The sequence below is a fragment of the Choloepus didactylus genome, chromosome 9 (genome assembly GCF_015220235.1).
Source record: "Choloepus didactylus isolate mChoDid1 chromosome 9, mChoDid1.pri, whole genome shotgun sequence".
Taxonomy (NCBI): Eukaryota; Metazoa; Chordata; class Mammalia; order Pilosa; family Megalonychidae; genus Choloepus; species Choloepus didactylus.
The window spans coordinates 14,215,936-14,243,821 of record NC_051315.1 but is presented as its reverse complement, the minus strand read 5'-3'; the positions used below and the strand labels follow the sequence as shown (position 1 = coordinate 14,243,821).

Sequence of the window (27,886 nt, the reverse complement as noted above, 5' to 3'; positions counted from 1 at the left end):
CCAAAAATCCTCCGCTTTTATTTTGGAGTTTTTCGTGTTGTTTTTTTTTCTATGCCTGTCTCCTCTCTGTTGGGCTGGCTGCTCTCGGATTCTCTGGTGTCTAGTCTCCGTCTGTCTATGGTTGGAGTTTGGATCAGCTGAATGAGTTTCCGATAAGGGCTGCCACTGCAGTTCTCCCTTCTCCTTCCCGGAGCTGACAGCCCCTCCTCCCCCGGGACTGAGCCTGGCAGGGAGTTGCGCGGGTCCCCTGGCCACAGAAACTTACAGATTTCTCTGATCTCAGCAGTTCCATGTTTTCATGAGTGTTGTATGAAGTATGCCCAAAGTCAGATTGCTCTGTGGTGTCCAGTCCACGCAGTTCCTGGCTTCTACCTAGTTTCCTGGAGGAGTAACTAAAACATACAGCTCACCAGTCTGCCATCTTGCCCCGCCTCGTGAGTGATGTTTTGAAGAGGCGCAAGCTTGCTAGGGAGGAACGTCCTAGGAGAAAGCCATTTTGAAACCAGAACTTTGGAGTAGCCGCCAGCCATGTGCCTTCCCAGCTAACAGAGGTTTTCCAGATGCTATTGGCCATCCTCCAGTGAAGCATTAGCAAACTAAAACACCATCTCACACCAATTAGAATGGCTGCCATTAAGCAAACAGGAAAGTATAAATGCTGGAGGGGATGTGGAGAAGTTGGAACTCTTATTCATTGTTGGTGGGACTGTATAATGGTTCTGCCACTCTGGAATTCAGTCTGGCAGTTCCTTAGAAAACAAGATATAGAGTTACCCTTCGATCCAACGATTGCACTTCTCGGTATATACCCGGAAGATCGGAAAGCAGTGACACGAACAGATATCTGCACGCCAATGTTCATAGCAGCATTATTCACAATTGCCAAGAGATGGAAACAACCCAAATGTCCTTCAGCAGATGAGTGGATAAATAAAATGTGGTATATACACACGATGGAATACTACGCGGCAGTAAGAAGGAACGATCTCGTGAAACATATGACAACATGGATGAACCTCGAGGACATAATGCTAAGCGAAATAAGCCAGGCACAGAAAGAGAAATGTTATATGCTACCACTAATGTGAACTTTGAAAAATGTAAAACAAATGCATTATAATGTAGAATGTAGGGGAACTAGCAATAGAGAGCAATTAAGGAAGGGGGAACAATAATCCAAGAAGAACAGATAAGCTATTTAACGTTCTGGGGATGCCCAGGAATGACTATGGTCTGTTAATTTCTGATGGATATAGTAGGAGCAAGTTCACAGAAATGTTGCTATATTAGGTAACTTTCTTGGGGTAAAGTAGGAACATGTTGGAAGTTAAGCAGTTATCTTAGGTTAGTTGTCTTTTTCTTACTCCCTTGTTATGGTCTCTTTGAAATGTTCTTTTATTGTATGTTTGTTTCTTTTTAACTGTTTTTTCATACATTTGATTTAAAAAAGAAGGGAAAGTTAAAAAAAAAAATAACAAGGAATAAAAAAAAGATGTAGTGCCCCCTTGAGGAGCCTGTGGAGAATACAGGGGTATTCGCCTACCCCACCTCCATGGTTGCTAACATGACCACAGACATAGGGGACTGGTGGTTTGATGGGTTGGGCCCTCTACCACAGGTTTTACCCTTGGGAAGACGGTTGCTGCAAAGGAGAGGCTAGGCCTCCCTATGGTTGTGCCTAAGAGCCTCCTCCCAAATGCCTCTTTGTTGCTCAGATGTGGCCCTGTCTCTCTAGCTAAGCCATCTTGAAAGGTGAAATCACTGCCCTCCCCCCTACGTGGGATCAGACACCCAGGGGAGTGAATCTCCCTGGCAACGTGGAATATGACTCCCGCGGAGGAATGTAGACCTGGCATCGTGGGACGGAGAACATCTTCTTGACCAAAAGGGGGATGTGAAAGGAAATGAAATAAGCTTCAGTGGCAGAGAGATTCCAAAAGGAGCCGAGAGGTCACTCTGGTGGGCACTCTTACGCACACTTTAGACAACCCTTTTTAGGTTCTAAAGAATTGGGGTAGCTGGTGGTGGATACCTGAAAGTATCAAACTACAACCCAGAACCCATGAATCTCGAAGACAGTTGTATAAAAATGTAGCTTATGAGGGGTGACAAGGGGATTGGGAAAGCCATAAAGACCACACTCCACTTCGTCTAGTTTATGGATGGATGAGTAGAAAAATAGGGGAAGGAAACAAACAGACAAAGGTACCCAGTGTTCTTTTTTACTTCAATTGCTCTTTTTCACTCTAATTATTATTCTTGTTATTCTTGTGTGTGTGCTAATGAAGGTGTCAGGGATTGATTTGGGTGATGAATGTACAACTATGTAATGGTACTGTGAACAATCAAAAGTACGATTTGTTTTGTATGACTGCGTGGTATATGAATATATCTCAATAAAATGAAGATTAAAAAAAAAAAAAAAAAAAGACATAATGCTGAGCAAAATAAGCCAGGCACAAAAAGAGAGATATTGTATTTTACCACTAATGTGAATTCTATGAAAAATGTACAATGTTTTATACTGTAGAATGTAGGGGACCTAGAGATACCAATTAGTGGAGGGGGAATGGTAATCTAATAAGAACAGATAAACTATGGAGGGTAATCTCAAGGTTATGGGAATGCTCAGGAATGATTATGGTTTGTAAACTTTCTTGGATATGGTAAGATCATGTTGGAAGCAATAGAGTTATTTTAGGTTTTTTTTTTTCTCTTATTCCATTGTTTTCTTAGGGGTTGTTAATTTTCTTGGGGTATGGTAGGAACATGTTGGAAGCAATGTAGTTATTTTAGATTATTTGTTTTTCTTACTCCTCTGTTTGGACATGGTTTATTAATTTTCTTGGGGTATGGTAGGAACATATTGGAAGCAAAGTAGTTATTTTAGGTTATTTGTTTTCCTTAATCCATTGCTTTGTTTGAAATGTTGTGGGGTTTTTTTGGTGGTTGTTTGCCTGTTTGTTTTTAATTTTTTGATAAACAAAGTTAAAAAATTGAAAAAAAATCAGTAGAAAAATGGGAGTAAAACTAAATGACAAATAGGGTGGGATGGGGGGATGGTTTGGGTATTCTCTTTTCACTTTTATTTTTTATTCTTATTCTGATTCTTTCTGATGTAAGGAAAATGTTCAGAAATAGATTGTGGTGATGAACGCATAACTATATGATCATACTGTGAACAGTTGATTGTATACAATGGATGACTGTATGGTTTATGAATATATTTCAGTAAAACTGAATTAAAAAAAATAAAAAAAAATAAAAAAATAAAAAAAATAAAAAAAGAGTACATTGACTGATGAACACAATGGTGAATTGTGGTGTATGCATATGCATACAGTAGAAAATTGAGTGGCTACAAGAAGAAATGAAGCTGTGAGACACGTAACTAGGTGAATGGATGGATCTTGGGTACAGCAGTTTGAATGAAGCATGCCAGAAATGTGAGGACAAACATTATAATGTCTCACTGATACAGACTAACTATAATGTGTAAACTCTGAGAATTGAATCTTAGAACACAGTTTATCAGGGAAATGCTTATTGTAATGGTCTCTAGATTGAAAGCTCTTACTGCAGTCACATCTGTTTCTGAGTTGTAATTGTTATCTCTAAATCCTGAGATGCTGAGCTCCTCATGTATAACCTGGAACTTTGGGTATCTGTGTGACACGTGAGACTTGTAGCTAGAACTTGGCAGCTATGAATGTCAGTATTATCCCGTACGGCAGCTGTTGAAAGAGCTGAAAAAAGAATTCAGACTTTTATTAGAGATGTGAACGAAGAGGATCTGGTTAGGACTAAGGCAAATCAGGCCCAAGGGTAAAAGACAACACTGACTGGGTTTTAAAACTACAGCTTATGTGCGAGACCAAGGGAGGAGATGTTTATCTGGTGCAGGATCTATATTTTCTGTAGCTCACTAGATAATCTAACTTGTATGATCAATTTGTTTGAACACCATAGATGCAGGGAGCAGTGAATGGGAAGTGGGATTTGGTGAGTTTGTACAGGCTGGGGTTAAATCCCGACACATCCCAGAGTGTATTTGCGGTCCCCCCCCAAGGAGCTGGAGAGAAATGCGGAAGTGTTAGACTTCCCCACCTGGGCTATTGCTGATTTTCCTGCCAACATTGAGGACTGCCAATTTAGTGGGCCAAGCTAAACTGTGTGAGACTATTGCTGCAAGGAAGAGGCAAAGCCCACTTATAATTGTGCCTAGGAGTCCCCCCCAGAGAGCCTCTTTGTTGCTTAGATGTGGCCCTCTCTTTCTCTAAGCCCACTAGGCAAGTCAACTCAGTACTCTCCACATTAAGTGGGACGTGACGCCCAGGGGTGTGAATCCCCCTGGCAACACAGGAAATGATTCCTGGAGATGAACGTGGACCCAGCACTGTGGGATTGAGAGGATCTTCTTGACCAAAAGGGGGAAGAGAGATGAAGCAACGTAGGGTTCCAGTGGCTGAGAGATTTCAAATGGAGTCGAGAGGTCACTACGTATATAGTGTGCTATATAGATATCACCTTTTAGTCTTTAGTGTGTTGGAATGGTTAGAGGGAAGTAACTGACGCTGTCAAACTGCAACCCAGTGACCTTGATTCTTGAATACAATTGTATAACTATATAGATTGCCTAGTGTGACTGTGTGACTGTGAAAACCTTGTGGCTTGCACTCCCTTTATCCAGTATATGGACAGATGAGTGGAAAAATGGGGACAAAAATTAAATGAAGAATAGGGTGGGATGGAGGGGATGGAAAGATTTGTGTGTTCTTTTTTGCTTTTATTTTTAATTTGGAGTAAAAAGGTTCAAAAGTTGATTCTGGTGATGAGTGTACAACTGTATGATGGTGCTGTGAATAATTGATTGTACACTGGATGACTGTAGGGTGTGTGAATATACCTCGGGGAGGAGGGCAATGGGATGTTTTGGATGTTCTTTTTTATTTTAATTTTCATTTTAATTTTAGGGGTAATGAAAATGTTCAAAGTTTGATTTTGGTGATACACGCACAACTATATGATGATACTGTGAACAACTGATTGTGCACATTGAATGATTATGTTATGTGATCATATCAATAAAATTGCATTAAAAAAATATAGTCTTTTATGGGGCACGTAACAGATTCAAACCAGCAGAGAATCTAACCATAATTGTTGTAATTATTACTTTAAATTATTTTGTGTCTATTAAAGAAGCTGAGAGAAAAACGGAGGGCAATTATATGAGAAAAATGGAGGGCAATTATATATTTATAGAATTTGATATATTATTCTTTTTTTAATTTTTATTAACTTCATCAAAAAATATATTTTAAAAAATTTCCAAACAAAACAAAGCAAAGGAGTAGGAAAAACAAATCCTGAAATATTATTCTTATTTACCATTTCTAGATCCTGTGCTTTGTTCCTGTGGAATTGAGGTACCATCTGGTATCCTTTCCTTAGCCCAGTATAGCTTTGGTCCCACCCCCCCTCCTTTATGCTGTTAATACCAAAGATATTACTTTTCTAAATGTTACAGACCCATTAATACAAATACATGTTGTTTTATATAATTGCTTTTTAAATCAGTCAAGAAAAGAAAGGAATAGAAATATGTATTTACACTCTCCTTTATAGTTACATATTTTCCTGTACTGATGCAGTTTCTCTTTTTCACATGGATTCTTATTACTATCTGAGTCCCTTGTTTTCAGCCTGAAACACTTCCCTTAGTAATTCTTGTAAGGTGGGTCTGTTCGCAGTGAATTTTCTTAATATTTGTTTAGCTAGAGATGTCTTTCATTTTTGAACTATAGTTTTTCTGGTGTAAGATTCTTGGTTAGATTTTTGTTTCTTTTAGTACTTCGAATATATCATCTCACTACCTTCTGGCTCCCACTGTTTCTTCTGAAAAGTAAGTTGATCTTATTGTGCTTTCCTTGTAAATAACATTGTTTTTCTCTTGCTGCTTTCAAGGTTTTTTTTTTGTCTTTATCTTTTAGCATTTATACTATGATATTTCTACATGTGGATGTCTTTGTAATTTTTTTTTTGTCTTTTATCTTTAGCATTTATACTATGATATTTCTACATGTGGATGTCTTTATATTTATCCTACTTAGGGTTCCTAGGGCCTTTTGCATTTGTAGATTTATGTTTCTCATCGTATTTGGAAGTTTTCTTTCATTCGTTCTTCAAATAGTTTTTCTTTGCTCTCTGTCTTCTTATGGTATTCCCATTGTGTGTATCTCTGTGCTTGAAGTTGCCCCACATTTTCTGAGGTGCTGTTCATTTTTCTTCATTCCTTTTCTTTTGTCCTTCAGCTTGCATAATCTCTAGTGATCGATCTTCCAGTTTGCCAATTCTTTCTTCTGTTCATTTCTACTGTCAACATTCTTCTAGTGATTTTCATTTCACCTAAATTAGGTTGTTTTTTATAATTTCTATCTCCTGATATTTCTCATTTGATGAGATACTGCCCCATACCGTCTTTTATCTCTTTAAGCCTGGTTTCCTTTAGTTCTTTGAGCATATTTGCTTAATTTCTTGAGTGCCTTAAAATGGCAGCTTTGAACACTTCATTAAATCTGACATCTGGGCCCTCTTACAGACAGTTTTTGTGGCTTGCTATTTTTCTTATGTATGGGTCACACTTTTCTATTTCTTTACATGTCTTGTAATTTCTTGTTGAAAACTGGACACTTTAGGTAATACATTGTAAGCAAATCCCCCCCCCCCCGCCGCCTACCCATGGTGTATCATTATTGTTGTTTGCTTATTTATTTGCTCAGTGACTTGACTATTTTGGTGGAATCTGTTTTCCCTGTAGTATGAAGCCTGAAATGTTCCTCTTAAGGGGGCATAGCCTTCGCTGTGTGCACTTTCATCCTGGAGTGACAGTGGTTTCTCAGGGCTTTCTTTATCTCTTTCCCTGATCTCTCTGATAGGTTAACTGCCTCTGTTGGTATCACACAGAGTTGTTTGACTTCAGTAATTGTCAATTGATTGCTCTGTTGTTATCAAAAAGGCCATGAAATTTAAATTGCCCAAGTCTTAGCTAGTTAAATCTTGACCCCTTTGTAAGGGGAGTTTTAGAAGTAAAACTTTGAAGTTTGTTCTGACTCTAGAAGGGCTCTTCTCTCTCTTTTTCTCTTGTTCTCCCTGTTAAACTTTGGTTTAGCTACCAGCCTCTTAATTGCTTCCCACCAAAATTTCCACTGTTTTTGAGAACACACTTAGGTTTGAACTTACCCATACTCTGTTATAATAAAGTAAGATCCTTTTGGGCGTGTTTTGGAGCCCTCTCTTCTTTTAGCCAGTCTCTTCATTTGGGCAAAGCTTCTGTGTCACTGCTCTGAAGCTGGTGGGATGGGGTTAGTAGCCTGCTCATTTCGGAGTGACACTGCTGTTTTATAATGGCAGGGGCAGCATCCTGTGGTCTTGTCACTGCTGGTGTGGAAATTCTGCCCTATGAGTGAGCTGAGAAGAGAGTGATCAGGGCTCCGCGTTTTCAATTTCCACATCTGCAGTAGTCTCCACCCTATGAAGGGGGCTGGTTGGGGAAAGGTTGCCTCTGACCTCTTGACCACACCACCTTGAAATTTAAACTGTGCAACACAGAGCTAGGTGGTATGAGAAATACCTCCCTCCTGGGGAGATACGGTATCCCTCGATTGTCTGGGGGTAGAGGAAGTACCATCTTTGCCACATTTGCCCAGAGTGGAGCTTCCATAGTTGTTCTTACCAAGACCATAGTAGAAGTTCTTGAATAAGTGCCATTTCATTTTTTGCATGCCCTCAGAAGAACTTGGTTGTGAAAACTCCATTTCACTGTTGTTTATAAACTTTTTGATATTGCTGTATCCTATTTGCTAATATTTTGTTGAGGATTTTCACATTTATGTTCTTGAGGTTTATTGATCTGTAATTTTCTTTTTTCTTTTCTGTATTGCCTTTGTCTGGTTTGGTATCAAGATAAAATTGGCTTCGTAAAATGATTTGTGAAGTGTTCTATCCTTTTCTATTTTTCTGAAAGAAGATTGACTAGAGCGATATATTGTTAATTCTTTTTAAAATGTTTCTTAGAATTTTCCAGTGAAACCATATCCTCCCGCATATTACATTTTGGGGAAGCATTTTTTTTTTAAACTGTGGTCTCATCTCTCCTCCACCAAAACTTCAGAACAATCCTTGTAGCAGGGTTTCAGTTTAAAAAAAAACCAACAGCACAGTGTGTTTGAGGACTATAATCCCAAGGCAAATTGTCAAATCAGAGAAAGTCTGTACTCCAGCCCTGTTATCTTTTCCAGGCCCCTGTCATCTCCAGGCTTTTTCCCAGCCAGCTGCCTGGCAGAATATTTGCTAGTGATTGCTTGGAATGGTTGGTTACTAATAGGATTCTTTTGAAGCCCAAAGCCTTTAGTCTAACAACAACAGCAACAACAACAAAGTCTCAACTGGTGGCACTTTAAGGACCTGTGATAGGCAATTTGCAAAATATTCTTAAGCCTTCCTAAGAGGTCACAAATCACAGAGTAGTAACAATAATATAAAATTTATATAAGACTTTCTATATGCCAAACGTTTTACATTTGTAATTCCATCTTATCTGTACAGCAATCCTATGATGTGCATGGCTTCATTTTCCCCGTTTTTAGCGAAGGTATTAACTGAAGCTAAGAAAGTTGAGCACCCTGGTCATATAGCTGGTAAGTAAGGAAGCCAGGACTAGATGCAGGGAGTCCAGCTCTGCAGCTTGAAGTCCTAACCATTACATTACACTGCTTATTCTGTTGGGTGTATGTGATTCCATGTGCCAGGGGATTCGGCAGGTCTGTGAGATTCCTGTAGTTTCTTACTAACTGCTGTTATTTGTGACATGGGGAGAGTAAGATGAAGTTATCAGAGGAGTCACACTATGACTACTTCAATGAAACCCACAGTCCATGCCATAATTTTTATCTTGGGCTTTATCTAAGACATCTCAACCCCTATATCTTTAGTCTTTCTTCCTGGGCTCACACAAAGTTGTAAAGGGTGTTTCAATAAAAATAATATGAAAATCTTACACCCATCTGCTGCCTAAAACAAATTCAGATGTCCCAGTAACATCTTATCTCCAACCTCCATTTCATTTCTTTCATTACTGTGTGTGTGTGTGTATGTATTTGTTACATTTCTTTTTTAGGGAATTATGTAGTCATGTCCTTTGTATTACGGTTTAGCAGCTGTAGAGGACCTTGGGGAAGTTACAGTTACTGATAATAAAACAGATGAATAATAAATAATGCTTGTTTGATAGAATTGGTGTGAGGTTAAAATGAGATATTTTCTAAAGTTTTCCAAGTACTTTTATAATCTACAAATAATTTTCATCATTTTATTTGTCTTCTTATGGCATTATTTTATGAACACAGTTTTAAATTGTATTTAATCAAAGGTGTTACTTTCAGTCATAATTTAAATATAAGAAAAGGGTAAGGCAAATGATATGGAGATATGCATGAGATAATGTAACAACAATATGCAGTAACAAAAAATACCATGAGAAATAGTTTGAAAGCAGAAGGCATTTTCAATTAGGTTTTTCCTTATATCTTAATATTTGTTAAGTACACTTTGAACCATTTTGCCTAAAGTCATATTTGTTTTTTAAGTTATATGTAACATGTGAAGTCTGTTATTCTCAAGTCATTGTTGTGGGAACAGTTGCCAATTTAATAAAAAGGGCAAATCTTGACTAAGGTAATAATTCTTAAGTCAAATCTATAAAATTTGATTTGATTTTATTTTTCTTCTAGAAGCACGAACAGGGGCAAGTTCTGTTGGATATAGTCTTCAAGCATCTTGACTTGACTGAGCAAGACTATTTTGGTTTACAGTTGGCTGATGATTCCACAGACAACCCTGTAAGTTTAAACTGTTGTTTTTCATTTTCCTTTTAGTTTTTCTCCCTGTTCATAATATAAACTCCTTTTCAGTCTAGAATGTTCACTGATTTGAAGAGTTTTTAAAAATTTGATTAGAACGATTAGAGGTAATTCAATTCTTTGTTCCCATTTTCTTGATGTTTTAATTTGTGAGGTTATTTCCTTTAAGGTTTTCATAATTAAAATGTCAGTCTGTAAATCTCTCTCATGCCAGTTCTTCATTTGTATGTCCCAGAGAACCAAAAAAGGAAATCTGATCCATTCCTCTTGATGTAAAGAGAGAAAAAAGGATATAAAAGTTAAAATATTAACTCTAATATTAATTGTCATTAAATTTTTTATTTAAAATGTTTTAAAATATTAAAATATCTGAGTTTTACATAAATTAGTCTGCACTAAGATGAAATTCATCTGGTGTTTTTTTTCTGTTTTGTTTTGGTTTTTGCATTAATGGAGAACTGTTTCTTACCACATAATTCTTACTTTGGAGTAAATTTTGCGGCTAGGAAGATTCAAAAGAGACCCTTCCACACGAGATGGAGATTAAACTTCAGAGTTGCACAATTCTTTGGAATTAATTAGGTTTCTTGGATTATTCCTTATCCTCAGTAATTACAATCATGATTCTTTCTACTGGGAAGACCACATCTTAGAAATAGAAGATAGCATGTGATGAATAAATGAATATCAATTACTTAAATATTTAGACATTATAAAATGCACTAGAAATATAACCTTTTATGAATCTAGATGAAAAGTGTACTAGCATGTTCTTCATAAATGTATATGGCTAGACAGTGAGGAACTTTTACAATAGAGTATAATACAGGATGGTATACCTGAAAATAATCCTTTAGCTCACTGCAAGAAAATGACCATTTTGAAAGAAATGTTTTGTGTCATTTAAAAAAAACTGGATTGCTGAAGAAATGGTTCTCTGAATCAGTGCTTTTTTGTCAGGCTGTATTAATAGAATGACTAAAAAATAGAACTACTCCTCTTGAGCAAAGTAGGAATTTTTTTCTCATGGTCAGAATCCTAGTTCTCTGAATAAATGGTTACTGGGAAGTAAATATGAAATGTTAAATACTGCTGCTTATTTTCTTGCCATGATTTACTGATAGCTGTGCTCAAAACAGCCATGAAGAAATATGATGTGTGGATAAAAACGAAGACCATCTAGTCTCAGTGAAAATGAATTCTTTTATACTGAACTGAAATTTAAAACAGAACTTTCCTCATTCTTTGATGTCTTTGCCAGGTGACTTGAGCTGCTCCAAGAACCTAGAAAAATACTGTTATTTCCTAATAAATAATTCAGTTGGGCTGATGCACCAAAACCCATGTAAGCATGGAATTGATTAGAAATGCCAGTAATGCACTAGTCTCTTTCATTCATCAAACACAGGGAAATGCATTTTATTCAGGGCTTTATTTCAGTATAAGATTTCCAGATCTGTTTTCCGCTGTGGGAGAAGCTAGAAGCACTAGACAAATTCTGGCATAGTTTCACATGTTCCTTTCTTTTTCTATCCTGTGCCTGTGACAAACCTCACTATTTGATCAAACTATTTATTTTCACTGGGCTTTGATGAAGCCCCAGAATCCCTAAGATAGTGTTTTAAGCAGCCACTTCCAAATATTCAGTGTTGGTTCTTGATATATTACAAGTGGAGAGTAGAAGATGGCGCTGATGATTTTTTAGGTTTCTCACTTGCCACAAGTTTTGATTTTATATACTTTTTAGTAACAAGGAACAGAAACCAACTTAGGATAATTTAAGCAAAGGCTAAGTACATGGACCAGGAGTGGAGTGAAATCAGACTGGTGCATTGTTGAAAACTCAGAGAATACTTGAATGCATTCTCTGCTTCTCTCTGTACATATCAGCTTCATTCTTCAATCTGCTGCTGTTTGACTTCTGTATTCCTCAGGTTATGTGGAATATGACCATCAATAGCTTCCTTATTTGCTTGTTTTCAAAGCTGCCTACCTAAAGAAAGAGTGCCACCTTTATCCTAGTGTCTAATCCAAAATTATGGGATAAGACTTTGTGCAAGCTTGGCGTACTTCAAGAATCCACTCCTGGCCACTATGGCCATGGTTTGGGGTTACCTTGAACTTTCAGAGAAGGGGGTTACAGTTTCTAGAAAAGAGGAGGAGGACATTTCTCAAAAGGGTAAATTGTGAGCCAGGGAAATAACTTCAGGGTCTGCTACATCTCATTGTGTGTTAGCTTTGAGAGGAAAGTAAATAGTTCTTCAGTTTTCTTGCTGACCCTTATAGGTCAAACCCTTTTGCCATTGGCCTAGCTTTAGGTAGATTGGAGAGGTGAAAAAATAACAACTGAGTTAGAGACCAGCTGCTCACCACAATAGTTACTGCTATAGGTGTAAAAAACCATAATTCCATTGAGGTCATATAAACTACAGGAGATAAAAATTCTAATACTTAAATTTGTATTCCAAGACATTCCTATTCCAGACCTAATTACATTATGAAAGTAGGGAAGCAGAGCTATTTTGAACTGGGTTGATCTTTTCACTAGTTTCTACTTATTCTTTGTCCTTTCTATCCTGAGCACTCCTTCTCAAGTGAGAAGGTCTAAGGGTCCTATTACTTATGATCCAAAATAGTATGATCCAAAATAGTATCCTCCAGAAAAGTTAGAATCATAGAATTTTTTAAAGCAGTTTTATTGAGATACAGTCACACACCGTACAGACCATCTGAAGTATACAATCACTGGCGCACAGTATCATCACATAGTTGTGGTTATAACCCCATGATCAATTTTAGAACATTTTCATGACTCTAGAAAAGAAATAAAAATGAAAAAGAAAACTCAAATCCTCCCATACCTCTTATCCCCCCATTATTGATCCATAGTATTGGTGTAGTACATTTGTTACTGCACCACAATTTCACTATTCAAATATACAGAAGAATCTTTGTGATATCAAAATATGTCAAGGAAGAACCTTTAAAGCACAGGTGATATAAGTAGTATCCAGTTTCTGGTTGTGAATGTGAAATAATTTCCAGGCTTTGAGGATAGTTAATGGACTGAGGGAAAGGGATACTATTCTTAAAAAGAGGTAAGAGTAAGGGGGTAATATTTATGAAGTACCAATCCGTGGGCCTGGTTCTAAACCAGATGATTTCTGTATAAAATTTATTTCTTACAGTAACTTTATGATAAGAAGATATGAAAATTCTTTTACAGAGGCAAAACTGAGTTTCACAACATCAACTAACTTGTTTAATGACACATAGATAGTTAAGTAGCATATGCTCTCTGTTCTACACAGTGCTGCTTCCTAAGAGATGATGAAATAAACACACAGCTTATAAAAATGGACTTATTGAGGAGAGGAGATAAACATGCAATAAAATTATCAGCAATGATCAAATATAATTTGGTTAAATTCGAAAACATCTTACCCTCATCTCTCCTTATTAGTTCAAAGTTTTTTTTAATCTTAAAGTTTCTCTATGTTAATATATATATTTATGTGTATATGTATATATATGCATACATATAAGTGTGTGTGTATATATATGTTTTAAAGGATTAAAATTAATATTGCCTTAGACACATAGACAATGAAATTAATTGGACTTAAAATTGATAAACTAAAAAAACCACTTAGCTTTTTATTGTGGCCTTATAAGTAACAAAAACAGAATTGTAATTGTCTATTCTTTTTTTTAGAATGTTGCTTGGTAATGGGTTGCAGTGCAACAAATTACTTAGAAGAGCTTTGTCTTTTCAAAATTTCTCATATTTCATTTAAAACCTATTTATCACTGCTTTAGCTCTTAGCACATCTTGTATAATAGAATCGAGTAAAGGTTGAATGTGTGAGCAAATAATGAATAAGGTGATTATAATTCATAATGCATAATTTCTTTAATTTTTAAGCAGTTAAATGTAATTATTCTTGAGTGGCCTTTATCAAAATGCTGTGTAACAGAGAATTGAGATCATATTATTCCTGTGCATTTACTTGTTTTTATATTTTTCCCAAATTGAATTACTGTGACTTTCATTAACATATTAACTATTTCTATTATTTCATTAGTAGGTTAACTTTTGATTACTATTGACATTTTTTCTAAAGGTTCATCTTTCTGATTTATTTCACTGGTTTGCTAGTTTCCATACCCCCTAACGTTGCTCTTCTCAAACTTGAGATTGTATCGGAACCACATGGAAGACTTGTTAAAATACAGACTTCTGGGTCCTATTTTGAACCACCTGTACATACCTAGGATGAGTTCCACTTGATCATGGTGTATAATTTTTTCAATATACTGTGGGATTCAGTTTGTTAGAATTTTGTTGAGGGTTTTTTCATCAAAATTTATGTAGGATATTGGTCTGTAATTTTCTTTTCTTCTGGTATCTTTATCTGACCTTGGTATTAGGATGATGTTGGTCTCATAGAATGAGCTAGCAATTGTTCCTTCTTCAATTTTTTGGAAGAGTTTGAGCAGGTTTGGTGGTAATTCTTCTTGGAATGTTTAGTAATATTCACCAGTAAAGGCTTCTGGTTCTGGGCATTTCTGTGTTGGGAGGTTTTGATTACTGATTCAATCTCTTTCCTGCTGTTGTTTCAGATCTTCTGTTTCTTACTGAGTCTGTGTAGGTGGTTTGTGTGTTTCTTAGAATTTGTCCATTTCTTCTAGGTTGTCTTAATTTGTTGATGTACAACTGTTCATAGTATCCTTCTATAATTCTATTTCTGTAGTAATGGCCCACCTTTCATTTCTGATTTTAGTTATATGATCCTCTCCTTTTTTTTCTTTATCAGTCTAGCTAATGTTTTATTGAACTTTTCAAAGACCCAACTTTTGGGTTCACTGACTTTTTTTTTTTTTTTTTTTAATTCTCTGTTTCATTAAACTTGAATCTTTACTCCTTTCTTCTCAGTTTGGGTTTAATTTTGCTCTTGTCTTTGTAGATCCTCCAGTTGTGAGGTTATGGCTCTCATTTTAGATCGTTCTTCCTTTTTAATGTAAGCATTTAGAGCTGTAAATTTCCCTTATAGCCCTGCGTTTTATGCATCAAGTAAGTTTTGGTATGTTGCATTTTCATTTTCATTTGCTTCAAGAGATTTCCCTTTTTCCCTTGCAATTTCTTTGAAAAATTGTTTGTTTGACTGCCTTGTTTTCTTTCCACCTATTTCTTATTGAGTTCTCCCTCTATTGTTGACTTTTAGCTTCATTCCATTATGTTTGGATAAGATTCATATTAAGATTTCAGTGTTTTTAAATTTATTGAGACTTGTTTCTGACATAACATGGTGTGTCCTAGAGAATGACCATGTGTACTAGAGAAGAATGTGTATTCTGCTTCTGTTGGGTGAAGTGTTCTGTATGTGTCTGTTAGGTCTAGCTAGTTTGTAGTATCGTCACATTTTCTGTTTCCTTATTGATCTGTCCAAAAATTTTATCCGTCATTGAAAGTAGTATATTGAAATTGCCTACTTTTAATGTAGGACCATCTATTTCTCCCTTCAAATCTGTCACTATTTTCTTCATATATTTTGGGGCTCTGCCACTAGATGGATATATATTTATAATTTATCCCTTTATCAATATATGACGATCTTTTCCCCTCATAACAGTGTTAACTTAAAGTCTAGTTTATCTAATGTTAATATAGCTACTTCAGCTCTCTTTTGTTTACTATGTGCATACTATAATTTTTTTCTATCCTTTCACTGTCAGCCTACTTGTGTCTCTGATTTTACATTGAATCTCTCGTACATAGCATATATTTGGGTCATGCTTTTTTGTCCATTCTGTCAATCTCTGTCTTTTGACTGGAGATGTAATCCATTTACATTTAATGTAACTACTGATAATACAGGACTTTCTTCTACCATTTTGCTATTTGGTCTTTGTAAGTCTTGTACTTTTTATGTCTCTTAATTCTTCCATTAATGTCTACTTTCATATTTATTTGATTTTTTATTTTACTATTTTGAGTTCCTTTTCATTTCTTATTTTATATATTTCTGTGGTTAACTGGGGCTTAAATTTAGCATCCTAAATCTGTAACTGTTATATTTGATTTGATACCAACTTGACTTCAATAGCATACACATACACTGTCCTCTCACATTTTTTTTTGCTTGTTATAAATGATATATATTGCATGTCCAAAACAATAGGCTTTCATTACGTTTTATGCTTTTGCATTTTAGAACATGGACAAAGTAAAAAGTGGAGTTTACATACCAAAAAATACAATACAGTATTACTGAAATTTAGTTACCCTGATGTGTAACTGTACTGGAGGTCTTTATTTCTTTATGCCACTTTGATCCATGGTCTAGTTTCTTTTTCTTTCAATCTGAAGAACTCTGTTTAGCCTTGCTTATGGGACATGTCTAGTGGTGATAACTCCCTCAGCTCTTGTTTATCTGGCAATGTCTTAATCTCTCCCTCATTGATGAAAGACAGCCTCACTGGATATAAATTTTGGGGGTTGCAGTTCTTTTTTTTTTTTTTCCCAGCACTTTAAAGATTTCACCCCACTGTCTTCTTGCCTCCATTGTTTCTGTTGAGAAATCAGCATTTAATCTTATTGGGACTCCCTTGTACATAAAGCTTAGAGCTTTCAGAACTCTCTTTGTCCTTGGCATGCAGCAATTTGTCCACTCTGTGTCTGGCTATGGTTCTTTTTGTGTTTATCCTGTTTTGGGTTCACTGAATTTTTGAATGTATATATTCATGTCTTTTTTAAATTGGGGGAGTTTTATGCCATTATTTCTTTGAATATTCCTTCAACCCCTTTTTGTGTTCTCCTTTGGGCCTCCCCTAATGTGTGTATTGGTATGCTTGATGGTGTCCCATGGATCTCTTAGGCTCTGTTTGTTTTTTCAAAATTCTTTTTTTCTTTCTACTCCTCAGCTTGAATCATTTCAATTGTCTTGCTTTGAATTCAGTGATTCTTTCTTCTGCCATCTCAATTTGCTGTTCATTTCACTTTTTGTGGTCTTCAACTCTAGTATATCTACTTGATTCCTTTTTTAAAATTTCTATTTCTTTATTGAGTCTCATATTCTTCCATCATTTTCCAGATATCCTTTAGCTCTTTCTCTGTGTTTTCCTTTATTGCCTTGAGCAAATTGAAGATCATTTTTTAAAGTCTTTGTCTCACATATCCAAACTCGGGTTGTCTTCTTTGTTGGCTTCTGGATTATTTTTATCTTGTTCCTTTGTATCAGCCATGATTTTCTTTTTTCTTTTTTTTTTTTTTTGTCTTGTGTCTTTTGTTGCACATAGTGCATTTTAGTATTTTAAAGTGTTAACTCGAGGATTTGATCCCTGAGCTGACTTTTTACTAAGTTTGTTTGTGTCCAGTTAGTGATTTGACAGATTTACTTGAGTGCTGGCGCTTACAAAAACAAGCAAACCAGTGCAAACAAAAAACAAAGACACCTTTCCCAGTCTTTGCTAATTGGTTGTCTGTTGTTCTTGAGAGTTTAGCCCTGCCACCCTATCAATGGTACTGACATCCATGCACCCCAGTATGCACATAGGGATTACTCTGCTCCCTCTGGAACAGGGCCAGGAAGCCACAGTGGGAGCACAGGCCGGCTCCACATTGCACCAATGAAGAGTATGAGATGGACCAACAAGGGTGCCACAATCTTCTCCTACCGTTTTTAAAGCTGCGTTTTCTTGATTTGGCACTCATCCAGTTGCTGTAACTATTTGACTGTTTTCCAGTGTTTTGAAGAAGATCACTCTGTCAGTTTCTGCCTGTCGTTCAAAGAGCACCCTGCAGTTCTTACACCACCATCTTGGTCAACTGGAAGTCTATATGTAAATATGTATTTACATATTTTTAATCCTTATCTGTTTGCCCGTATCTGTTTATATTATAGTATTTGGTGGCACACTTACTAATATGTAAAACCTGTTACCTCTGAGGTAGGGCAGGTAGGATTGGGAGAGCCATGATACAGGACTTTTACATTTTATACTGTGTATGTGTGTGTGTGCATTATTTGAATATTTTGAATTGATAATGTTTTAGATGTTTTCATTGTAATTTAATTATAAAAAGCAAAAACATATATGATCATTCATCCAGACTTGGCTATACTTTCAAACCCCTTAGGATGCTATTGAAAAAAAAAAAAAAGCTAAGTGCTGACAGACACCCCATGACTAGAGATTCTGTCAGTGATTCTATACAGTTGTAACTATTTTAGGAATAGTTCTCTGTTTGTGCCTGGTACTCATTGACCATCACATCACAACCACCCTTTTGGTAGTCACTTGATTTTACAAATGAGAAAAGAGACTGTTGAGAGTGGAAAGGGAAGTTATGTAGGAAAATGTTGGACCAGGATCCCCATCAGTCCCCACCAGTTCTCTGGCATTTTTTTAGATGTTTCAGTTTATCTGCCCAGGATAGAATAACCAGTAAGAAGCAAAGTTGGGATGAAAACTAAAATTTCCTCACCCTTTTTTTTCAGCGGTGCTGCCAAGCCTATCATTTGTTTACTTTTATGACTGGGTTTTCAGTAGGAATAAAGGCCAACCAGGAAAGTAAACTTGTTCATGGGAACTCTCTAGTATTCCTTTATGTGGGAGATGCTTTCATCACAGGGAATCAGAAGTGCTTAATGTTCCCATTTCTGACTTGATTTATAAGAAGAAATAGAAGTGATTATCAGATTAACAAATGTTTATTATCAAAATATGTAAAGCTACCAATTACATGAGTAATGGCAGGCATCACCACTAAAGTTTTCTGAAAATGGATAGAAAATGAAACATCTTACAGCTCGGATGTGCATCCATTTGATTTGTGCTGTTTGCATAAATGTTTCCTCTTCTTGGAATGTACTACCTCTACCCTTACTCACCTTCCTCTTTCTTCACCCTTTCCCTCTATCTTCACTCTTTTTAAAACTCAACCTAAAGGTCAAAACCTTTCTTGGGCATACCCCCACCCTACCCTCGTACAGTTGACCTCTTTCTGTTGCATTCTTCTAGCAGTTATAATACTTTGTTAAGCTGATATGTTTCATGACTTTACACATCTTTGAGTCTAAGAACTATGTCTATTTTTATATCAACTCAATACCTGGCATAGTGTGTCACATGCAATAGATTTCAAATTACAAATGGTTTAAGAAAGAAATATGAATATCAAAGTTGCCAGTTGTGGAAAAGGGTGTAAGTTAGCCAGTCTCCAAGGTGATATTGTGACAGGGGAAGGAGGGGGTAAGTATAATGCTATACATTTGTGCATCTAGATATTATTTTCTTAAAAAGTAAGTCTGTTTACATAAAAACCCTGAAGAGTCTGTACTTAATTACTTACTTCAAAAAAATTAAAAACTCATGTTGTTTGCACAATTTGCTCCTCATTTAGTGTTCCATTATCATTATTTGCTTTTTACTTTTGTGCATGTACATCTTATTAGGTATATTTGTTACTATTCCTTCCCCTCTCGTTTTAACAAATTAGCTAGGTAAAAATTGGCCTGATCTTTCTCAGGTAAAACATGATTAGATAAAGAGAAGGAAGATTATTTGATAATTTATTTTTCTATAGCATAGTGAATGAATTGGGAGCTTTGGTAAATTAAAAGACAAGCTTTTTACATCCTGCAAATTGAATTTTTTTATATTTGAGATTTATAGGATTGCCAAATATACTTTTTGCAAATTTATTGTCTTCCCAGTTTTTTACCTTCCAGAGACAGAAAAGAATTATTTTTTAGCATTGTTTACACTTGGAACAGTGATCTTGGGAAAAAAGTACTAATTGAGCATATGGTCAGTAAGCAGTCCCTTTAGTATTCTGTGTTTATTGGGTCACAGTATGTTCTTTACCTCAAGAAAGGTCTAGTTCTCTTGAGATTTTCCATAATAAAATCATAAAATAAGAGATGACTGTTTGCCTTGATTCGTCTTCTTTTATTTCATCAAACTTATTTTATCTGAGAAGCTGAAAGCACTCTCAATTGCTGCTTTTATGCTTTGGATGAATTTCAAGAAAGAACTATTTTTCTTATCTATGTTCTTTAAAGTTGTGGTTTATTAAGAAGCTGTATGCAGAGATTTTGAGGCTTTGAAATAGCGCTCATTTTTTAAAATGTCTCTTGCTTTCTTCCAAACAGAGATTGACTCAATATAATGACCCTCTTTATCATACAGTCCTTTTTATTTTCCTGTTTGCTTGATCATTCATTGTTTTCCTTTAACATGAAGTGTTCAAACAAGTACAGCACATTCTTTGTTGTTTATATTTTGACTGCCCGAAACTTTTTTTTTTATTAGAGAAGTTATAGGTTTACAGAAAAATCATGCATAAAATTTAGAGTTTCCCATATACCACCCTATTATTAACACCTTGCATTAGTGCAGTACATTTGTTACAATTCATGAAAGAACATTTTTATAGTTCTATTAACTGTAGCCCATTGTTTTACAGTAGGATTCACTGTTTGTGTTATACGGTCCTCAGTCCTCTGTTTTATTTTTAAATTTTTATTCTTGCAACATGTGGGGTTAGTATGAATGTCCTTCTTTTCATTTTTGATTTTAGTTATTTGTGTCCTCTCTCTCTCTGCCAGTCTATTTAAAAGCGTCGATTTTATTGATCTTTTCAGAGAACCAACTTTTAGTTTTGTTGATTTCTATTTTTTTCCTTTACATTTTTCTTTTTTTTTTTTTAAATGTAAACTTCTTATGCCAAGTGAGAAGGAAAAGATTTAGGGACAATATACTTTAAAAAAAAAAATTCAGTTTTATTGCGATATATTCACATACCATACACTCAGCCATGGTTTACAATCAGCTGTTCACAGTACCATCATATAGTTTGGCCTTCATCACCCCAATCCATTTTTTTTAATCAATTTTATTGAGATTATTTGCATACCGTACAGTCATCTAAAGTGTACAATCAGTTGTTCACGGTACCATTATATAGTTGTGCATTTATCACTGCAGTTAATTTTTTTTCAATTTTAGAATATTTTCATTACTCCAGAAAGAAATAAAAAGAAAAAAGAAAAATCCTCTCATACTCCTACGCCCCCTCCATTGTTGACTCATTGTATTGGTACTATGTTGTTACTGTTGATGAAAGAATGTTAAAATATTACTAACTGTAGTACATAGTTTGCAATAGTTACATTTTTTCCATAAATACCCTTCTATTATTAACTTCTAGTTATAGTTTCATACATTTGGTCTAGTTCATGAAAGAAATTTCTAATATTTGTATAGTTAATCATGGACATTGTCCACAAGAAGATTCATGATCTTACACATTCCCATGTTTTAACCTCCAGCTTTCCTTCTGCTGACATGTGTGATTCTAAACTTTCCCTTTCCACCACATTCACACACCATTCAGCACTATTAGTTATTCTCACAGTAATGTGCTACCATCACCTCTGTCCATTTCCAAACAATTAAGTCCAACTTAGTTAAACATTCTGCTCATAATAAACAACCACTCCTCATTCTTTAGCCTCGTTCTATATCCTGCTGACCTATATTTTATGTCTAAGAGTTTACATATTGTAATTAGTTCATATCAGTGAAATCATACAATATTTGTCTTTTTGTGTCTGACTTATTTCACTCAATACAATGTCCTCAAGTTTCATCCATCAAACCCATTTTTTTAAGACAGTTTTGTTCACGCACCGTACATTCCATCCTAAGTAAATAGTTGGTTCCCTGTATAATCACGTAGCTATGCATTCAGCACCACCATCATTATCTATATGAGAATATCTCCGTTTCTTCCACAAAGAAAGAGGAAGAGTCAAAAAAAAGTTAGACAAAAAGAAAGAAAAAAAATGACAGCTAAAAAGCAACAAAAGAAAAGATGAAGTACAATAAAAGAGTCAGACAGCATCACCAGTGCCAAGAATCCCATACCTCACCCTTATATCCCTCTCTATAGTCATTTAGTTTTGGTATATTGCCTTTGTTACATTAAAGGAAGCATAATACAATGTTTCTGTTAACTATAAACTCTAGTATGCATTGATTGTATTGTACTGATTGTATTTTTTCCCCAATACCACCCCATTTTTAACACCTTGCAAGGTTGACTTTCGTTTGTTCTATCTCATGTAAAAACATATTTGTGTATTTTATCACAATCATTGACCACTCTAAGTTATACAGTTCCAGTACTTATCTTTTGTCTTTCCTTCTGGTGTCCACATACCCCTAACCTTCATCTTTCAACCATACTCACAGCCATCTTTGTTAAATGTACTTACATTATTGTGCTACTGTCACCCAAAATTGTGCACCAAACCTCTCACTCCTGTCTTTTCCTATCTGTCTGTAGTGCTCTCTTTTGTACTTCCTGTAGAGCAGGTATCTTGTTCACAAACTCTTTCATTGTCTGTTAGAATATTTTAAACTCTTCCTCATATATGAAGGACAGTTTTGCCTGATATAAGATTCTTGGTTGGCAATGTTTCTCTTTCAGTATCTTAAATATATCACACCATTGCCTTCTTGCTTCCATGGTTTCTACTGAGAAATCAGCACATAGTCTTATCATGCTTCCCTTTTATGTGATGGATCACTTTTCTCTTGCTGCTTTCAGGATTCTCTCATTGTCTTTGACGTTTGATAATCTGATTATTAAGTGTCTTGGTGTAGGTCTATTCAGATCTCTTCTGTTCAGGGTATACTGCACTTCTTGGATCTATAATTTTATGTCTTTCATAAGAGATGGGAAATTTTCAGTGATTATTTCCTACATTATTGCTTCTGCCCCTTTTCCCTTGTCTTCTTCTGGGACACTCAGGACACATACATTCATGCACTTCATGTTGTTCAGTTCCCTGAGACATTGCTCATATTTTTCCATTCTTTTCCCTATCTGTTCTTTTGTATGTAAGATTTCAGGTGTCTTGTTCTCCATTTCCTGAGTGTTTTCTTCAGCTTCTTGAACTCTGCTGTTGAATGTCTCCATTGTGTTTTTCATCTGTGTTTTGCTTTTCATTTCCATAGATTCTGCCAGTAGTTTTTTCAAACTTTCTGTTTTCTACCTTATGTTCGCCCAGTGTTTTCTTTATATCCTTCATCTCTGTTGCCATATCTTCCTGAACTGATTGATTTGGTTTTTTATTTGATTTAGCATATTTCTTTGGAAATCTTTAATTGACTATTTCATTAAAGTGAAACAGTATCTCAGCTGTATCTTGATTGAGGTTTAAGTTTGTTCCTTGACTGGGCCATATCTCTGCCCTTCCCAGTGTAATTTGTAGTCCTCTGTTGTCTATGTATCTGGCTTCCCCAGTTACCCCAATCAGATTTTCCCAGACCAGAATGGGTTCAGGGCTCAGAATGGGGTTATATTCAGTTTCATGTCTCCCTGAGGGTGTTTCTTAGAAATTGACAGACTTTCCTGTGAGGTCTCTAGCTGCTGTGCTTTTCCTAACCTGTCCAGCAGGTGGCACTTGTCAGCCTGTTGCTCCTGACTGGTGTAAAGAGGTGTGGCCCCTTTGATTCTTAATTTAGGTTGTTTTCTGCTTGACTGTTTTCCCCTAGGCCCTGGGGTCTGAGTTCTGAGGGGAGGGCAGTGCTGGGCCCCACCTCCTTCCTCTTAGGGAAGATACACCCCCTGGGGAGCTATCTTCTGTGTTTCAATAGTTTCTTTGTCTCCCTGACTGTCAACTCCTCCCCTGTCTGGGTCAGAGCGGTGTGAACTGAAAATGGCTGAGGCCCCACTGAGCCATTCATGTTGAGAGAGAGAAAAAGGGATAGAAAACTCCCCTTCAGAGCCAGTCCATGGCCCCCTGTTTTGCCTGTCTGTCAGATAGAGCACCTGGTCTTCTGGGCTCCCCCTTCTGGGGCACAGGCGTTTTCTGGCTTTCTAAGGTCAGTCTTTAAAAGTCTGTATTTTTTCTTGTTTTAATTAATTTTTTTCCTCTCCATCAGCCCCACCTCCCTCCACTGGGAGTGACCTCAGGGTACTTTGCTGCTTGTCTACATTTGTAACTTGTATTCAGCAGTCCACATTTGTTAATTAAAACCCCAGTTGACGCTGGGCTGAGCTATAGTCACTCACTCCTGGAATGCTGCTTTCTACCACAGCAAGGTCCTGCAGCCCAGCCTGCTGTGGGGGAGGGACTCCCAGCACGGTTCCACGGTTTTTACTTACAGATTTTATGCTGCAGTCTCAGCCTTTCCACCCAATCCAGGTTAGTGTACAATGTGTGGACAGTCACGGTTGTCTTCCAGCAGTTGTTCCAGATTATTTACTAGTTGTTCTAGTTGTTTATTAGTTGTTCCAGGGAAGTAACTAAATTCCACATCTTTCTACACTGCCATCTTAGCTCCTCCTGTTACTGTATTCTTTATGTCATTTATCTCCACTCTAATCTTTTTTATGTCCTTCTTTCTGCTTGTTTCAGATTTAGTTTTCGCTTCTTTTTCTAAATCCTCTGGTTTTGAGATTAGGTTTCTGTATGGAGATGTTCCATCTTTTATAATGTAAGTATTTAGAGCTATAAAATTCCCTCTCAGCACTTCGTTGCTGCATCTGATAAGTTTTGGTATGTTGTGTTTTCATTTTCTTCAAGATACTTCCGGATTTTCCTTGTGATTTCTTCTTTGATCATAGGTTGTTAAGAGTACAGTGTTTAATTACCACATATTTGTGAATTTTCCATTTCTCCCTCTGTTATTGATTTCTAGCTTCATTCCATTGAGTTCAGAGAAGATGCATTGTATGATTTCAATATTTTTTAATTTATTGGAACTTGTGACCTACACCATATGGTCTACCCTGGAGAATGATCCATGTACATTAGAGAAGAATGTATTCTGCTGCTGTTGGGTGATGTGTACTATATATGTCTGTTAGCTTAGCTGGTTTAGAGTATCATTCCAGTCTTCTATTTCCTTAATGTTCTTCTGTCTATATGTCCTATCTATTATTGAAAGTGGTGTTGTTGTAAGCTCTTACTACTACTGTAGAACCGTCTGTTTCTCTCTTCAAATATGTCAATATTTGCTTCATATATTTTGAGGCTTTGCTGTTAGGGTGTCACAATTTGTAATTGTTATGTCTTCTTGTTGAGTTGATGCCTTATTCAGTAAATAATGACCCTCTTTGTCCCTTGTAACAGGTTTTGTCTTAAAGTCTGTTTCGTCTGATATTCGTATAGCTGCATCAACTGTCTTTTGGTTATTACCTGCATGGTATATATTTTTCCATTCTTTCATTTTTAACCTACTTATATCTTTGAATTTAGGTGAGTTTATTGTAAACAGCATATAGCTGGGTCTTGCTTTCTTTGGGGGGGGGGGGGTACTTAACATCAGGAGTTTATTTTATTTTATTTTATTGAGGATAGAAGAAGTCCAAAATCAATATATCAGCAAGGTTTGCTTTCTCCCCAAAATCTGTGGCATTCTGGTGCTGGCTGCCGACAATCCTTGGGATTGCTTGGCTTGTATTCTTGACTCCATCACCTGGTGATGGCCTCTGTTTTGCTGCTTTTGAGACTTGCAGGTCCTCTTTATAAGGCCTCTAGTGTTCTGGATTAAGACCCACCCCCATTCATTTGGGCCACACCTGAACTAAAAATAACATCTTCAAGCGATCCTATTTGTGGTGGGTCCACACCAACAGGAATGCAGAGTAACAGCTTGCTTTTTCTCTGGGATATATGTGCAATCCACCACAATAAGGAAGGGGTGTTCTTCACAGGTCCCTCTGTCCCTGACACCTGGCCTCACCACCAGCACCTGGGTGAGATAAAACTCTATGGGTCTTGCTTTTTAATCCATTCTGCCAATCTCTGCCTTTTGACTGGGGAGTTTAAAACATTTACGCTTAATTAACTACTGATAATGCAGTAAGTACTTCTTTGCCATTTTGCTATTTTGTGTTTGTAAGCCTTATACCTTTTTGACCCTCAATCCTTCCATTAATGCCTAGTTTCATATTTATTCAGCTTTTTGTATTACACTGTTTTGAGACCCTTCTCGTTTCTTTCTGAATGTATTTTTCATGTATTTTCCTTGTGGTTACAATGGGGTTAAAATTTAGCATCCTAAATCTATAATAGTCCTATTTGCTTTGATACCAACTCAACTTCCATGGTTAGATAAACTGATCCCAAATTTTAATTTTGGACATGCATTAAAGTGAACATATTTTATGAGTTTTCTTGGAAAAAGTGAAGGAAAAAAAAATCACTAGAGCACAGATAAATGGATGGGATGATGGATAAAAGACTGGGTAGATAGAAGAAATTTAAATAGGCTTGGAACACAACTGACTATTGGCAAGGAAACAGACCTCTTTTTTCCTGCAAACATTTGAGTCATTCAGCAGATTTAGTCAGTCTTTGAACAAATATTTTTAATGCTTATTATATGATAAATCCTATGCTAGCTAGATGCTGATTATCCATTGTTGAGTGAAACACTTTATCCTTGACCTCATGGAATTTATAATCTAAGGAAGGAGACAGGAAATATACATGTAAAACAAACCACATCGTTACCATTGAGTAAATGTTATGGAAGAATTTAATGTTCCTTGTCTGCTTGTAGAAAATAACTGGGCAAGTAGGGACTGCATGCCATACTTTTGGTAGAGTGGTTGATGAAGGGCTTCCTGAGGAGGTAGCATTTAAGCTTAGACTTACAGGATAATGAAAAAGAACTAACCGTGGGAAAACTGGAGGAGGACATTCTACACAGAGGTCACTTGGCATTGGAAACCCTAAGATGACATCTTTGCAAAACAGAAAGAGGCCATTATGGCCAGAACTTAAATGAATCTGGTTGGTAACAGAGACCTTGTTAGCCCTGGTAAGGACTTGAGACCTTGCATTGAGAAATTAACAAGCAGTGTGAAGCAAAGGAGTGACATAATCAGCTTTATGTTTTAAAAGGTCACTCTAGCTTCTGTATGGAAAGTGAAGAGGAAAATGGTAAGAAAAGAATTAGGGAGAGCAATTAAAAGGCTTGGATAGAACCTGGACCAGAGATGAATGTAGTGACAGAGTAGATGGAGAGTAATTGATAAATTCTACTGTAGTCTGAAGGTAATATCAAGTGGGTTTGGTATGTTGGATGTTATGGATAATGGAGAGGGAAGGATGGAGGGATTACTCCCAGCTATTTGTTATTAAAATCTATATGTGTTTTGGGTGGAAACAAGTATGGGTGGTAGAAGTTAGGATTTTTTTTTAATGATACATGACCTTAATTTGTATAGTGCTTTGAAAATACTGGCACATCTGTTACTTCATTTTGGGTTTTTTAATTTTTTTAACCGAAATTTGTTGCAATTGAAATATTTTCTGGATTAAGTAGTTTTCCTAAAATAGACCTTACTGTGCATTTAGAAGTATTGAGTTCACTTAAAATTCTCACACACAAAAAAGTGGTCCTTCCCAATACTAAACAATATCCCTTATGAAATGGGCTTTTTATTTTTTTTTTTGAGGTGTGATGTGCTTTATTTTTTTAAGAAATAGGAAAGACATTATAACATTTCTCTTAAGGGTAGATTTTCCAGTTCTGTAATAGATTTTATCTGGATGAGAGACTAAAGCCCACCATATTTTTATGAAAGGTAAAAAGAATTTTTTTAAATTGCCAGGCTGTTATAAAATAGAGTTAAATAACAGAAACCACTTCAGATTGCTGTGATTATTAAGTATCTCTATTTATGGAATAGAGGTTACTGTACATTATGCAATTTGATGGAAAATTCATATCAAAATCTTAAATCTACCACAAATATGTACAGTAATTTCTAGCATAATTTTTTTATATTTGGCATGAACAATTTCAACCATAACTTAATGAATTTTCCCTACCAAAGCCTTTTTATAAAATGCAGTTTTTAGTGTTAATCTTCAAATGGAACAAGTTTGTAAAAATTGATGTATTGGTTTCAAGGAAAAAAGAAATCATAATCT

General features: G+C 36.0%; 1 protein-coding gene across 4 annotated transcripts in view; it reads left to right on the top strand.

Moving 5' to 3' along the window:
• Positions 1 to 27,886, top strand: part of PTPN4 (protein tyrosine phosphatase non-receptor type 4) — a 277,667-nt gene that overhangs the window by 131,156 nt on the left and 118,625 nt on the right. For all 4 annotated transcript variants that reach the window (XM_037848604.1, XM_037848601.1, XM_037848602.1 and 1 more), the window contains exon 3: positions 9,792 to 9,899. In XM_037848604.1, coding sequence (XP_037704532.1) covers positions 9,792 to 9,899 — 108 coding nt within the window. The remainder of the gene's footprint in view (positions 1 to 9,791; positions 9,900 to 27,886) is intronic.